Source organism: Meriones unguiculatus, chromosome 10 (assembly GCF_030254825.1).
Source record: "Meriones unguiculatus strain TT.TT164.6M chromosome 10, Bangor_MerUng_6.1, whole genome shotgun sequence".
In the NCBI taxonomy this organism is placed as follows: Eukaryota; Metazoa; Chordata; class Mammalia; order Rodentia; family Muridae; genus Meriones; species Meriones unguiculatus.
Genome location: NC_083358.1, coordinates 41,745,374 through 41,761,825, shown reverse-complemented (window position 1 = coordinate 41,761,825; position 16,452 = coordinate 41,745,374). Strand labels below are relative to the sequence as shown.

Sequence of the window (16,452 nt, the reverse complement as noted above, 5' to 3'; positions counted from 1 at the left end):
TCCTTTTTGTCAGCTGCTAATACCTAGAAACATTTTCTGCCCGGGAACCCCGGTGAACACACTGAGATGACACACAATAGTTCTCACCATCCTTCCTGCCCTCCAGCATGATCTGCTTGCTCACCTTCAGCCCTGTAGTAACCTGCTTGCAGGTGCCCCTTCTCCCACGGTGACTCCTTTCGCTGGAAATGTGAACTCTTGGTACAGTTCCAGAGTCCCCTTAGTCCATTCATTTCTGTCTCTCTAGTACTGTGTCTTACAGTAACTTTCTTGCAGTAACCCCTCTTCCCATCAAATCTGGTTACCTGGGGACCTTGCCTCTTGGTGTAAACAGGATCCCCTTATCTCTTTTCGTAGTCTCTTTCAACTATTTCTTCTACTCCATCTCTATTCTTCTCTGCCACCCACTGACCTGCTGAAGTGGCCACTACCATAAAACCCACAAGCATCTCACATTCCTAAAATCCAGAATGAGCAACAGAAAACAAGGACAGGCCATCTATCCAACAAGACAAATCCAGATAGCAACACCTAGAATCACCTCAATTATCCCAGACCCAGGTCCCTAGACACCAGCACAAAACCACAAACATTAACAGCCAAGACATGTGCCCCAGAACCTAGTAACCCTACTACAGTAGGCCCTGAAGGCTTAATCCCAGATTTGTTTCACCCAACTATTTTTTCTGCTTCTTAAAAATCACTGATAATTTAATTTATAAATTTACAAATCCCTATGTGGCATATCTACCCTAATATTAGTGAAAAAGTTTTGTGTTTACTTGATAAAGCTAATTTTAGATCAGCAATTCTTTGATTTCCTATTTTGTGTTCAATTCCTTCCTAAGTGCTCAAGATCATAACAAAATTTACAATTTGCAAAAGAAGAAAATTAATTTCCATATGATCTCTGCTGGTAGATTTACTGAAAATGTTTTATTTCATTTTCATGGCCATCTCATTTTCCCCGCTTTTCAGATCAGAAGGTCTAGTTCAGAAATACTGCACAGCCTGGAAGGCATAAGGTGATTTAGTAGTGATTAGAGCTCAGTTTCCTGTTCTAAAACCCTCTATATTGCCTGGTATTAACCTTTCTCTAGGATTTTCTTCATTTTCCTGGACCAAGGTAAGAGGTGGGTTAGGTGACTTTTGATTTATTTGACTAAACTTTAGGTTTAATCACACTCACATAAGAGTGAAAATTGGCTCCTAAAATATGTTGCTTGGATTGCAAACAAGGAAGTTTGATTCATTAATACTTGCATTCATTGCAAAAGTCAGTTACTTTTCATAGGTCTTTAGCAAATTGCTGGTGTAAGGATGCTATACAAATAGCATTGATCAATACCACCTCTGCCCTGATATAGCGAATATTCTAAACTGTTGTTTGATGGGGAAAAAAGCTGACTAGCATCCCGGGGCTGTAGTTGGAATCTCATAATGCCCTCCAAAGGCTCATGTGCTAAAGGCTTGGTCACTAGTCACTCGTGCTATTGGAACTTTGTAGAAGATGGAGTCTACCAAGAAAAAGTTGTTATTTTTGAAACAGGGTCTCATTATATATCTCTGGCTGGCCTGCAACTTGCTATGTAGACCAGGAGGACTTCAAACTCACAGAGATCTGCCTGCTTCTGCTTCCCATTGCTGGGATTTAAGGCGTGCGCCACCATGCTTGGCTTGCTACCAGGAAGAAGTTGGGTGAATGTGCCCTTGAAAGTGATATTGGAATGCTGCTGTCTTCCTCATTGCATCCTTACATCTGTTCTTTAGACAGGCCTTCTCCACTATGTGCCACTGCAGGCCTGGTGTAACAGACCCACGTGAATGTGGACCGAAATCCAGAGCCAGAGTTCTGCGTTCAGAAGTCGCTTCTTTCCTTCTACCAGAGAGCTCTCAGGGAGTAGACTCATATTATTAGGCTTAATCTCAGGAAGGGAAGAACGAAATTAATTGTTCCTTCATTTAAATTTATTATTTATATAAAAGATAAACCCCTTATTTGTCACAGAAAACCTTTTACATTACGCATGCAAACTCTGTGCTTTCATTCAGAATTATTGCTATGTTTATTTTGATTAGGAATATTTCTATGGTCAGTAAATAATGTTGTAATGAAGATCTTTGAATAATTCATTGCTAATTTTAATTTTACTTAACATTCAAGACTTCTCTTCATTTCTGTTATATAAAGTAAAGTAACACCAGAAAAATGTTTAGTGCTTTTTTTTTTTTTTTTTTAGTAAATATACTGTGTAATATTGCTAAGACTAATAGCAAGAGGCATAATCTTTTTTGCTCCTCCTCTTCCTCCTCCTCTTTCTTCTTCGTTTTGTTTTTTTTGAGTCAGGGTTTGTCTGTTTAGCCTTGGTTGTCCTAGACGCATTTTGTAGACCAGGCTGGCCTTGAACTCACAGAGACCTGCCTGCCTCTGTCTCCCCAAGTGCTGAAGCATGCATCACAGTGCCCAGTGAGGCATAATAAATCTTACTTGTGAAGATGGAATGTTGTAAAATTGATTTTTCCTGCATATATGTTAATCCTGGGATAAGAGCATAATTTAAAGTTTTGAAAATTAGACTTTAAATTTAAATTTTAGGTGTGAAATTAATAGTGGTCCTGGATTTTTCTTAAGAAATCATCTATGTTCAGGTTTAGTGCCATCCTTTATAGAATGATCCGCTTACAAGGCTACATCCATAATCTAGTGATTGCTCAGATTATTTTTAATCATTCTCTCACAGTTTTGCTCATACCTGTCTTAGAAGAACAGAAAAACATACATAGATCATAACTGAGCAAGTTAAGTTACTTTGTGGCCTTAGGTTACCTGGTCGTTTTGTGAGTCACACTTAAGTTTACCTACCCCAAATTACTCCATTTATTGCAGCTTATTCTAAGTAACTTTTGGCACGGTGGAAACATCAGAGGACTATGACTTCATTTGCTTAGTGAGTATTTATTAAGTATTCTTGTATGCCAGACTATATTGGCACTAGGATTACTGCAGAGAACATAGCTAATCAGGAGTACATTTAATATGTTACTCTTGTAACCCCCCCTCTTTAAATAATTCAGTTTAAAAACCTTAGGAATGGGTCTGGCAAGATGGCTTAGTAGTTAAGAATACTTGTTGCTCTTGCAGAGGAGTAAGGTTTGGTTCCCAGCATCTACATGGTAGCTCACAACTACCTGTAACTGCAGTTCCAAGGGATCCTACAACTATTTCTGACACGTTGCTATCACCAGGCATGCATGTGAAACAGATAAATAAATGTTGGAAACAATCACTAAAAGAAAAATATAAAAAATATTTAAAAAATATTAGGAACATTAAATTTGTTTGAGTCAGCTCTGACGTCTCAGAAATTACATAATGTTACAATTCTTTTCGGCAAGGTATAATAGTACTAGACTCTAAATACAAAGACTAAATGGAATCACTAAGTGAATGCTTGGTATTTTTAAAGTCAATACATGAAGCATCAGCTGTGCATTCCGTGTCCTTAAGTGGATTCTATGCGCCCTGCTCCCTCTCTGAAGGGCACAGGAAGAAATGCAGTGTGAATGGTGCCCCTCTTCACATCTTCTTTGGGTTAGGTGAAGTCTCGTCAGTACAGCTATGTCTTGTGTAGCCCTTCTTACACAGTCATGGTACTCATTTGCTAGCTTTCATTTTGTATCACTTGTTTCTTAGTTTGAGCTTTACTATGGTGATACATACAAACGTGCTAGTGATCTCCAGTAATGCCTAGGAGCATACACATACACATACATCGTTTGGAGCTACCTGCTACTGAAAGCAAGGACTAATGATCAGACTTCTCAGTAAAATGCTGTTTTGTGAGACTCTGCTATGAGGGCACAGTCTGGTTCCTCTCCATAGAGTCCTGTGTTCTAACCAGAAGCGTTATTTAATGCACCCTGTGTCTTGGTTTATTATTATCCTCATAGCTTTGCCATGAGTCTGAGGCTGGTTGATGTATGTAAACTCTCTTTGCAATGTGTTTTGGTTACACATTCAAATTTTCTTTCTTCATTTTAACAAATTATACAAGTTGTAAATAAATACTTTCATGTTATTTAGGTAGTATGAGCTTTATGGAAAAAAAGAAAACCACCTGTCTCCTTAGTGGTGGTCATTTAACCATTCATTGTGTCTTTCTAGGCTTTTAGAAATACTCTGTATTTGTACATGTAGTTGGAGACATTATAGATTTAGTTTTTAATCTTATTTTGCTACATTTAGGGTCAAGCTACATGTGGAATATCTTACTATTTATTATAATAATTTTTCAGATTTTTCTCATTTCAAACATTTTATTATTGAGTGAGTATGTAAACGTAAGCATAAGATATATCAGTAATTTGAAACTTAATAGCATAATAGATATTTTTATACCTAGTGTAAAAACATAAAATTAAAATACTACTATTTATCAGAATTTCATTCCTTTAATTTTCATTATGAACATAAACTTTAACAGAGAACTCTCTTATAGACATTTATCATTTAACATGCATCATAGTGTTATTAAATATATGTAATACTTACATATTAAGAAAATCCTGAAGAAGAAATTCATATTACCTAGAAGTATTTGTCATGTATGTGTGTGAGTGTGTTTGTGTAAATACATGCGTGCACAGGTGGGTATGAGTGTGGTCACTATTCCAAGCCTTCACCTTGTTTGGAGTGGAGTCTCTTGTTCAAAGCTGCATATGCTGGCCTAGCTGGCCCACACAATGGGAGAAATTCTCCTGTTCCTGCCTCAGCTCTCTGTGTGCGTAGGACTACAGATGCTACTATGCACCTATTTGGGTTCTGAAGATCCTTATTCAAGTTGTCATACTTGGGTGACAAGTGTATTACCTACTGAGCATCTTTCCAGGCTAACTGAGGAATATTTTGATTAACAGAAAGCATTTTTTATAATTTTCCTGTTATCTTTGATTAAAAAACAGATTATTTCATTTAGAACCTCTTTTGGAAGGAAATCATTACCCAAGCTCATGTATCCAGTGTAAAATTTCTTAGTTTAACAGTGCTTTAATGACTCCTGTGAATGTTATTCTATAGAAACAAGTAGTACTTTAAAGGTTTATAAAACATTTAATAGTGCCCCAAATACCATTTCAAATGTTTTACGAAAATAATGGTGTTTAAGGTTATAAATATGTACTCACTAGGTCTTTTGGTATATCTCCCATAAAGCTAGAATTCACACATATACACACACATTGCTAATTTAGGCAAAAAAGTTTAAAAAATAAAAATAGGAAAAGCACAAATTAAAAATTATTTATAAAATGTTAGAGCACCCAAAAGCTTTGTTGTTTGGGGAAATTCTAGGGACAAATTCAGTTCTATTCCCTTCTGTGTTAACATAGAGTAGCATACAAATAGCCATGGGAAAACAATTATGAACACACAGTGTGGTTACATTAACAACATATAAGGTTTGTGTCTAGCTTTGGAGGGAATAAGTTAACTCTTGGGTGATCTTTAAGGCTGCTTTTTGTTTTTCTGCCAGACTGCTTCATTAAATACTTTCCATCCTGTAATGTAAGATGGACATACTAGGGCTTGGTTCCTTCAGTTGTCCTTAAGAAAGGAAGATGGGCTAGTTCCCTGGACCAGTCAGCAAGTCCTTCTGTGACAGGTTCGTAACGGAGAGGGCAGGGGATGAAAAAATCAAGAAGACAAGAAAGCTGGTACCAGGAGGTCTTCCATACCCAATGGATTGTGTCAAACAGGTTTATTAAGAAGTACAGCATCTTCTATGTGGTTTGCAGTGGGGAAATGGGCCAGGGTCAGCAGAGAGCGAAGTCCATGTTGGCAAGAGAATGCAAGATATTTTAGACACAGCAGCATTAAGACTGATAACTTTATGGGGGAAAGCCAGGTTCCCAGGAACCAAAACTTTGAGGCCCTGACCTCAGGCCCAGACCAGTCCTTGCCAAATCTGTCCTGGGGCAAGGACACAGAAGTGTTTCTTTTGTCCTCTCACCAGGGCCACTGAGGTAGCTTTGAGTTGGCTTGGCTCCCAAAAGATTAGAATGTATTTTTTACCGTTGTAGAATTAGGTCTGTCTTATTGGGAGCTCTGCTGTACTAATTAGCTAACTAATTTACTGTACCAGTAAGCTGCTAACATCAGAGATGAGATTTACTTTTATGAATGTCTTAGGCTTTTGTTGTATCAAGTCACCATTCAGGTTAAAAGTTCAAATGGCTGGGGTTTTCCTTTGGACCTAATGCTCAAGGAACATCTGTTTTACCTAGGGCATCATTCCCATACCCTAGGAAATAGCATTGCTCACAGTTTCAGTAGGTTACAGTGGTAGAAAACCAGTTACTACTAGGAGCCAGTGAGCATGAAGGAACCTTTGGGCAACAGGGTTGGACATGGAGTGGCAGCCAACATTGGTGTCTGGGAAACTATAAACTAATGTACACAAACAAAAGCTTCCCACAAATAAGTGGTGTGGAAAATACCAGGATTATGGTGGTGCTTTGGGGGCCAAATAGAATTAGGCAGTCACTTGGACACTGCCGTCTTTCCTTGCCTTCACCTGTGTTCAATGGACAGCTTTATGAGAGCATTGGTATATTTACAACCAGGGCATAAAATCCCAGGTGAAACTTCTCACAGACTAAATGTAGATCCTGAATGGCAGCTGTCTCCCAATCTTAAGCCCAGGATTGGCAACCATTGCTGGTGAATGCACTTTTTGCCCTAATGTAAATTCAGCTAATGCCCTTTAGAGCAGGGGAGAGGGTCCATGCACACTCCCAAGCTTCAGACAGAGCAGAGGAGAGAGGTACCCTATGCTGTACCCTCTTCCCTGCTGGAGCCTGTTCACACTTACCAAGAGCTGGGGGAAGAAAGGAATGGTTGTGTTTAAATGGCCCTTGTTTAAAGAAGGAAGAAACGTTTAAAAGAATTTTGTGCCTATCCTTTTTAGGCTATACTCTGCTTTAAAAGAAAAAAGAAAAGAAAGAAAAAAGAAAAAAATTCAGAACCACTAAAGTTTGCAGGTTCTTGTATTTCAGAATAGCACAGAATAGCACAGGGATGTATATTAATGTAATAGAAATAGAAACAGTTTATTAAGAAGTTGGGTGAATGCATATGCCAAAAAGCAATAAGCCAAAGGTTCAGGAAGCTAAAAGTCATTTATGGAGCATGTGTTTACATCATGTTTGTATATCCTGAGGTGCTCTTGCATAGAGCCCAGGTATGAAGGGTTTCAATCCTCTGTCAACTGACTTCTTTCATGTGTTTATTTTAATATACATATTTATTTTATTCTAATTGTGTGAATATGTGTGCACACATGAACACAGGTAGTTGCAGAGACTTCAGAAACTCTTGGTGCTGGAGTTACAGGCAGTTATGAAATACACATTGTAGATGCTGGGTGAAATCCTGTTTCAGAAATAAAATAAAATATTACTACTGATTACTTTTCCTTTGACTTCAGATTGTTGGCACTCTTTAGTTTTTGAGACTGATTCTCTCATTGAATGTAGAGCTCACAAATTTGGCTAGATTGGCTGAACAAAAAGGTCTGTCACCAGCACTGGGGGAACATAAATGTACACTCCGCTTTTTACCTTGAGGATTCCACATCAGGTCCTTATGGTTATGTTGCAACTGCTTTACCAACAACTGAGGCTTCTTCCCAAGTCCCTATCTATTCAAATTTTCTTTTTCACATGTAAAAATATTAACCTTTATAGTATAGAAAATAATAAGTAAAAACAAAGATATTATTTGCTCAGAATCTTTCCTTCTAAGCAACACTGTTGTTAGGCTGCACATTCTTGCTCATCAAGTTGTGATCATCTACATCGGTGCTTCTCTCTTAGGTGAATGTCACTGAGAATGTACAGTTTCCCAGAATGTCAATACCTTACTAATTAGCAGTGTCCCCATTGTTCTCCCGTAGATGACAAGCCTTGCTTACATTTCTGTCTGCCCTCTTCTATGGCAGAGACCAGAACCAGGCTCTTGTTCCCTGTATAGCTGGAAGGAAGTTATTTTGATGATCTCTGTGTATATGCAAAGGTTTTCATTCCCAATCACGGAGCCATTCCAGTTGGTTCTAGTAGTAAGACCCGTTAGAAAATATCCTAACTCAGAGCATAGTATTTCAAATTTCTATTTGTTTTCTTGACGGCAGTAGTAGGCATACAATGCTGTCTCATGTGGAGGTCGAAGGACAACAAAGAGTCATTTTTTCCTTCTTCCACTGTGTGGGTCTGTAGACCAAACTCAGGTTGTTAAGCTAGATGGCAAGCAACCTTACCTGCTGAGACATCTCCCAGCCCTAGTCTGGCTTTAAATTAACATATCAGACTAGTAATTTCATGATCATAACTGATTTTATTTTATTTAAAAATAGACTCTTAATTCATGTCAATATGATTTGTCCAACTTGGATAAGTGGTAAGTTAATTCTTGTACTGCATTTTTAAACTATGTGGTACGTACTATCTGAATTTAGGGATCAGTTAATTATGACCTTGAGATGCTATGATCTCTGAGTGCTGTTAGATAGTACTCAGTCTGATGGCTGAAGGTTCAGATTTATCCTTTTCGTGAAGTAGCTGCATTGTCAAGTGCTCAATTTTCTGTGCTCATTCTGTGGCAGCGCATCATGATTATTGGGCATTTTGTAGCTTTTGAGCAGCATGCTCTGCTAATGCCTTAGAATAGTTTCCATGACTGAGAAATAGAAGTGAGTTTTGCATGATGGCAAGATGGTAATGCAAGAGAACTTGGAAGTTTAAAAATTTTAGTAGGAGATGAGAGATGGGGCTACAGCTGGGATACAAAGTAAATAACCTGTGATTAATATAAAAAAATAAAAATTATTTAAAAAAATAAAATAAATATATTTTTTACTCAAAAAATTTTTGTATGAAAGAGTTGAATATAGAGTGTATGGCTCTATAGTGTGTGATCTACTGACACATAGCTGAATATGTATAGAATGTAAGGCTCTGGAGTGAGCGAACTGCTGAAACAAGCTGAATATTTATAGAATGAGTGGCTGTAGAGTGTATTATATGTAGAAACATAGAATGGGTGGCTCTGGAGTGTGAGCCTTAACTTTCTTGTTTGAGGTTTTTGAAGTGTGATTATTCCACTGGTAATTGCTCACCTAAATATTACCATAAGTACTGTGGTTTAGACTTAAGAATCTATAGTTAGATTTATTTCTCATTGATGAGAAATCTCTGAGCTTCTGATCACTTCAGAGTGTTGGGGTACAGGGTTTTAGGCCTGGTGTATATAGCACATTGCTGGATGGAATGCTGGCTTTGAGGGTAGGCCAGCATTTAGGGTTCTTCTATGCCTGTTAAGAGTCTTCTCTTACTGAAAAATTTACCAGGGATGAATAGAGTAGTTCATAAATGAAGCTGAAAAGTATATTGTTGCATATTGCATTTTCATTTATTTAGAAAATTTCTTTGTTTATCTGGGTAAAAATGACTTAATTTGATGCATTTTTATTTTCCTTTTAGGCTCAGTTTATGAACCTCTTAAAAGTATTAATCTTCCAAGGGCTGGTAATGAAACTCTATGGGATAAATTGGATCATTATTACAGAATTGGTAAGCACTGACTAAGGAAATCATAGTAGCTATGACTAGCATTCACTGTGCCCTAGTTACATTTCATATATAACATAATGTTGAAATATTATTCTATAATTTGGAGATGGGATAGTTTCACTGCTTAAGTAGTTAGATATGCCAGTTGTGTATCTATACTGGACTGTTAGAGGAAATCCACAGGTCATATCTGGCCCATGAGTAATTTTATGTTACCAGTATCTTTTATATTGGTTTAACCTTCCTAATTATTAATATATTTTATCTGTTTGTTTATTTATTTTGGCATTTTGAAACAGCATTACTCTGTGTAGACCTGTCTGTCTTGGAATTCCCTTTTTAGAACAGACAGGCCTCAAACTGAGAGAAATCTGCCTGCCTCCACCTCCTGAGTGCTAGTATTAAAGGTGTGTAGCACCACACCAATCTAATAGGTTTTATACCTTGAGTATGTTTTTGTTTTGGTTAATAAACAAGTGTTTCATATGAGTATTTAGCTCAATCATTTATATATATGTAGATTCTAACTCACTGGAATAAAAGAAGCAATCTCAGGTTATCATTACCATTAACAGAATTAGGTCTTCGGGGGTTTGTTTGTTGTTGGTTTGTTTGATTTCAAATTTTGTTTGTTCAAGATCAATGTGGCAAATTTGTTTTTCAATGTGAGTAAGCAACTTTGAGATATATATGATTATTGTCCTTTATCAAACCATAAATTGGAATGTCTATTGATATTTTTGCAACCTTACTTTTTGTGCTATTTGTTCTTCTATTATGATAAGGAATATAAAATTCTCATCTCTCAAAACATGGGTTTCTTTTTTTTTGTCTGTTCCAACTTCATGTAAGCTTTATTTCTGCCTGTTTTTCATCAGGATTCTCTCCCGCATTCTTCGATTGTCCTTTCTGTTATCCTTATAGCAAAAACAGTCTAAAAAAACAAAAGAGTAATTGTAGTTTTAAAAGAAGTAGCCTGTATTTACTTTGCACTGTGGGGACCAATTCTTTAGAGCAGTTAAGATAATGTTCTGAAAAAGGTTTGTTTAGTCTGAGAATACTGAGTGTAGTGTCCCATGCCTGAACTCAGCATCCAGGAGGCAGATAGAGGAAGATTGAATTCCAAACTAAGTAAGACATTGTCTTAAGAAACAAACAAACAACAAAGTGTTAAGAATTTCAGAGCTGGAGAAAGGGATTTGAAGGGAAACAGAAAACATTCCACTGATAAAGGGATGTTGCACTCTTGAACTTAAAAGGTCTGTGTAAGGTTGGACCTATTAATGCCCTGTTATGGAATGGAACAGGCCTAATGGGACCCCACCCCTGCACTTGGATTTACACTTGGCTGATAGGGGAGGGAGAGACATTTTCTTCAATCATATATCCACTGTTAAGTTGCCAAGGCTCCTATAAGCAAGCCCTCACCTTTATTTTCATGAAACTCAGTGGACCACCAAAGGAGAAAGGGAAACATGAAGTAGACGGGGGAAAGTTGGAAAAAGTTAATATTGAGTGTAATCAAAATACAGTGTGTAGATAAATCAAAACATCATGAAAAACCCATTATATATAACTAATATATGATACTACATTGTTTAAATGAAAAAAGATAGTAAAAGAAAAATGTTATATCTTAATCTTTATTACATTGATATAATGTATTCTGGGAAACAGTGATTGTTTAGACTTAGAATAAAGTTTACTTTAGGAAATTTAAAAATGTAGTGTAGTAAGTCTGTTTTCCCAGTTTGGGACACCTTCAAAGAGAGGAAAGCACCGATTTCAGACTTTGTCCACACTTATTTTTCTGTTTTTGACCTTGCCATATAAAAATGGGATTATACTTTTGAAATTTAAACATATTCCTAACTTGTACAGGTCAGTAAGTAAGTGACTACCCTTTGGTAAATACTAGTTAGCAGTGAAATACAGGGGTCTGGGCTGTTTGTGGCCTTTCTTCATCCTCCCTAACTTGTGGATCATTTAGTTTTCATAATCTAGTAGTAGTGGCCTTATGACTGAGAAACTCATGTGTTTTCTTGCTTAATTGAGTTTAACAAAAAATAGTGTAGTTATATTTTTTGGTTAAGCTTTTTCTCTACCATGTATCTGATGTTATTTCAATAAGATTTGTATCATAGATTAACATTAAACATCATAATTCCAAACCTTTAATTCTCTAACCAGTTGAATGCTTTCTTCACAACTATAAACACATTTTGGCCACAGTGACATGAAGTGGTTTAACATCTTCAAAAGTTTTATGCTAAAGCTAATTTTAAAAACAATAAAACTGTCAAAAATAGTTTGAAAAAACCAAGAGAAAATTCTGATTGTGCATTCATTGTCTTTGTCTTTTTTCTTTTTCTTTTTTGGTAGTCAAGTCAACAGTGCTGATATATCAAAGTCCAACAACAGGTCTGTTTCCCACTAAAACATGTGGTGGAGATCAGAAGTCCAAAGTCCACGACAGTCTATACTGTGCTGCGGGTGCCTGGGCATTGGCCCTAGCATACAGGTGAGCTGGTGTTCACCCTTGTAGAAACTTCAAGTGGACTAGTTTTACAGAATCAGTGCATTAAGAGAACACTATGAAGTCTATTTTGGAGATCATTTGATAAAGTTGAGTATAGACTGTATGTTATATAATATAGCATCAACCCTTCAGTGCCTTGAATGTAATCAATTGTGTTTATGGTTATATAAGAGAAAGGCCTCTTTTTTTTTTTTTTTCTTCTCCAGAGATACTTTTACTGGGTGTAGATAAAAATTCATGTTTGTAGCTTTCAATTAGTGAATACAATTATACTAAGCTATGGAATATAAAACAAGATAATGCTAGTAACTGGTGAATCTAGATAAAAATAAAATGGTTTGTTTATAGCAATATTATTTTAACTTTTTTGCACATTTGAAAAATTTGAAACAACAGAGGGGTAGAAAATTGCTTTAAAAAGTATATGCCACAGAGGGATTAAAGTCAGACACTAATCTTCCCTAAAGACCTCAGAAGAGAATTGAGTTGTACGTAGCTGGGCACATTAGCCATGCATATATCAGAAAAACGAATATAATACAATACAGGACAAATGTGTGATATGTTTACTTTCATGCCTGCATTAAATAGGCTCAGTGATGTGACAATCATATATAATCTGTTTTTTTCTGACATTCAGCATGTGTACGGGAGGTACAGAAATAAAAAATTAGTATCTTTTATTTAAGGAAGCATGGGATTGGTTTTATCAAGTGGTGGTGATCCACAGATATTAGTTAAATGAAACAATCAACATGTCATTCATTTTTTAGCAGTGGATATTTTATCTACCTTTAAAAGTCATTCCTAGTTAAAAGGCTTGTTTTTTGTTTGTTTGTTTGTTTTTGTTTTGTCCTGAAAGAACATCTTAATGTAACCATCTTAATGGTTAGATTTTGCTTTTAATTTTTAAAGCAAGATAATTAAAATATGACCAACTGATTTTTAAACTAAACCTGAGAATATGGAGCTTCATACCAGAATATGCCATATGTATCCTTAGATGTGTGTTTAGTTGAGGGCATCTTTTAGGACTAACAGGCCCCCTGGGGCACAGCAGTGAAAGTATGTGCCTACCTTAATTTCTGCTTCTTTGAATCGGACTGGGAATTACAGAGTATAAGAGATAGGTTGTCTCTATTTTGTAACAGTGAATTTAAAATAATTGTGGGTGACGTTTTTCTAATATAGAAATAAGCTTTAAATTTTAGCTAGATCATTGTAGAAAAATTCCCACTTAAAAAATTTACTCCCATAAAGCAAGAAAAAAGCTGCACAAGTTTTACCATGATTGATTTTTTTTTTAATTGCAGCATTTCTACATCTGCTGGGAAGATGAAATTTTACTGACAGAATTAGTAGATGTCACCAGAACACAGGATTAGCCAGTTAGTTAAATACTTAATTATCAAAAGCCCTACTCTCCTTTCAAATGCAATTCCAATTTGTTTCCTGAGTTATCTCTTTCACCCAGGCGCATTGATGATGACAAGGGAAGGACCCATGAGCTGGAGCACTCTGCCATAAAATGTATGAGAGGAATTCTCTACTGCTATATGCGTCAGGCTGATAAGGTAAAGCATGTGGACTGAAATTCTCATATCGTTCTAAAGGATTAATTTAACCAGTACTGCCACAGCATCTTCTGAAGAATGTACTTGGAAAACATAAAGCCACATTCCAGGACAGTCCCTGTCATTTAAATCAGCCTCATCCTTGCTAGCCCAAGCCTTTGTAATCCTGAAACTGACCTAACACCTTCAGTGAGAGATGATTGGAAATTGTTGTTTAGACTTGAATTTCTGTTCTCAATTTGTTGTTTCTTTAATAAAGATGCAGATTTTGGGGAAGGTAGCAAATATCCATAGTTCTAAGCTACTAATTATTTAAAGAATATCCTTGTCAACGTCAATTTTGGATGTGTGAACTAATCTGGAATGCAAGGAAGCTAGGAATTACAACATTAGAAAACAGACTTTTATAATGTTATATGGAAATGAAAGAAACAATATACATAGCGTGGTTTGTCTAAACTGTAAAGTTCTAGGCGTATATAACACACTGTTCCCTTTTACTTCCCTACTGTTTTGGATCCCTAACTCCTTACACAATGTTCACATATGAACTTTAGTGTGTCATATAAGATGTCATAAGATGACATCAAGTGTAATGATTCTCACAGGACTCAAGAGGTCATAGCCTGTGATTCATTGTAGCAGAAAGAAACAAAGAATGATTGAGAAGAGAGGTATCTGGTGGTGGGTAGGAAATGGGTGCCAGCTTCTCAGAGTGTTACATTTATAATGCTGGATGCTAAGGTAGTTCATTAGAGTGCATTTTTCCCTCAAAAATTTTAATGGTGTAAGTACCCTCTGCTGAATACGCAAATTCCAGACTCCCAAGAGAAAAGTGGGTGTAGTCTAAGCCACATCATTTTTTGGCATGCAAGTCACTTTTTTTTTAAATTTTTTTATTCTTTATTAATTACACCTTATTCACTTTGTATCCCCCCTGTGGTTCCCTCCTCCAGTCCCAATCCCTCCTTTCCTCCACCCTCTGCATGCATGCCCCTCCCAAGTCCACTGATAGGAGAGGTCTTCTTTTCCTTCCTTCTGATCCTAGTCAATTAGATCTCATAAGGAGTGGCTGCATTGTCTTTTTCTGTGGCCTGGTAATGCTGTTTCCCCCTCAGGGGGAGGTAGTTAAAGAGCAGGCCAATCAGTTCATGTCAGAGACAGTCCCTGTTCCTATTACAATGGACCCCACTTGAATACTGAACTGCCATGGGCTACATCTGTGCAGGGGTCTTAGGTTATCTCCATGCATGGTCCTTGGTTGGAGTATCAGTCTCAGGAAAGACCCCTGTGTTCAGATTTTTTGGTTCTGTTGCTCTCCTTGTGGAGTTCCTGTCCTCTCCAGATCTTACTGTTTCCCACTTCTTTCCTTTGATTCCCCTGCACTCTGCCCAAAGGTTGCCCATAAGTCTCAGCATCTGCATTGATGGTCTGCAGGGCAGAGCTTTTCAGAGGTCCTCTGTGGCAGGCTCCTGACTTGTTCCCTCTTTTCTCCTTCTTCTGTTGTCCATCCTCTTTGCCTTTCTGGATAGGGATTGAGCATTTTAGCAAGAGTCCTCCCTCTTGATTAGTTTCTTTAGGTGTACAGATTTTAGTAGGTTTATTCTATATTATATGTCTATATGAGTGAGTATATACCATGTGCATCTTTCTGCTTCTGTGATAGCTCACTCAGGATGATCTTGACAGTCACTCTTATGAGAGAATAGTAGAAACCCTTCCAAAATGCAAGTTATCATGTGGGGCCAAGGGTTACACTTGTAAATGTTCTTTTCTGAGGTTGTCAGTAGCTTGCTCTCTTCACTAACTCTTTTCAGGACAATCTCTACAAGCGAATGCACTGACTTCTAATCTTACCAGTTGTCTCGTTTTAGATAAGTTGACTTTCCATACACTTCTGCTTATCTGTAAAATATGAATCCCAGTAATGCTTACTTCATAAATTTCCTGTGACGAGAATGAAATAAAGTATAAAAAGTACTTGGTGTGCTGGTCTTGCAGGTAAAATGCTTTCACTCCCTTTACACTGTACCCTTCAGGTATGTTTTCAGCCTCTTTGCTTGAGCAAAGATGCAGAGCAGTGATACCTTAGTATTTTGTATGTCATGGTAATATAGGTGTGTTGTCTTAACTTCTACTTGAAAATATTTTTCAAATGTGATAGATCTTTCTAAGATCTATTCTTAAAGTTATAACTTTAAAAAAATATCAATTTTACCAACAGAATATGGCAGCATTATTAGTTGGCAGAAAAAGCGAACTTAATACTAGCTAAAAGGGAGGCATCCAACCAAGTTATCACTTGTCTACTGAGATCTGATTTTGCAGATAATTGTTTCGAAGATTGTTTAGATACTAAAAGAGAAGTTGTATGTTATAGTTTGGATTGCTGGGATTAAATTAGTATGGCATACATTAAGTTGATGTGATTATAGTTACTTTTTTTTAAGTATGATAGTTACTGTTCACTTCCTAAATATGCTTTTGTGAATGCCACATGTCTTTTTAAGGTCATTGCTTGTAAACAAGCTGACAGTCATACATTGGAATTATTAAATAGAAGGCAGTGATATAATGATAAAAGTTCTCTTTCCCCTTTGTGGTTTGATTATGCAGTAGGTAATGGCTCTTTCTAAATATTATTTACTTCTACCAAATAGTTATCATAATTATGTTTTCTTTTAAGTAGAGCTTGAGTATTATTCAAACTACTAA

The 16,452-nt window shown here is 36.7% G+C and overlaps 1 protein-coding gene across 5 annotated transcripts in view; it reads left to right on the top strand.

Annotated features, from left to right (window-relative positions):
• Positions 1 to 16,452, top strand: part of Phkb (phosphorylase kinase regulatory subunit beta) — a 216,134-nt gene that overhangs the window by 24,654 nt on the left and 175,028 nt on the right. For 4 of the 5 annotated variants that reach the window (XM_060392297.1, XM_060392294.1, XM_060392295.1 and 1 more), the window contains 3 exons: positions 9,535 to 9,624; positions 12,007 to 12,145; positions 13,638 to 13,737. The exons of the other annotated variant lie outside the window; for it this stretch is intronic. In XM_060392297.1, the coding sequence (XP_060248280.1) occupies positions 9,535 to 9,624; positions 12,007 to 12,145; positions 13,638 to 13,737 (329 nt within the window). The remainder of the gene's footprint in view (positions 1 to 9,534; positions 9,625 to 12,006; positions 12,146 to 13,637; positions 13,738 to 16,452) is intronic. 5 annotated transcript variants of the gene reach the window in all.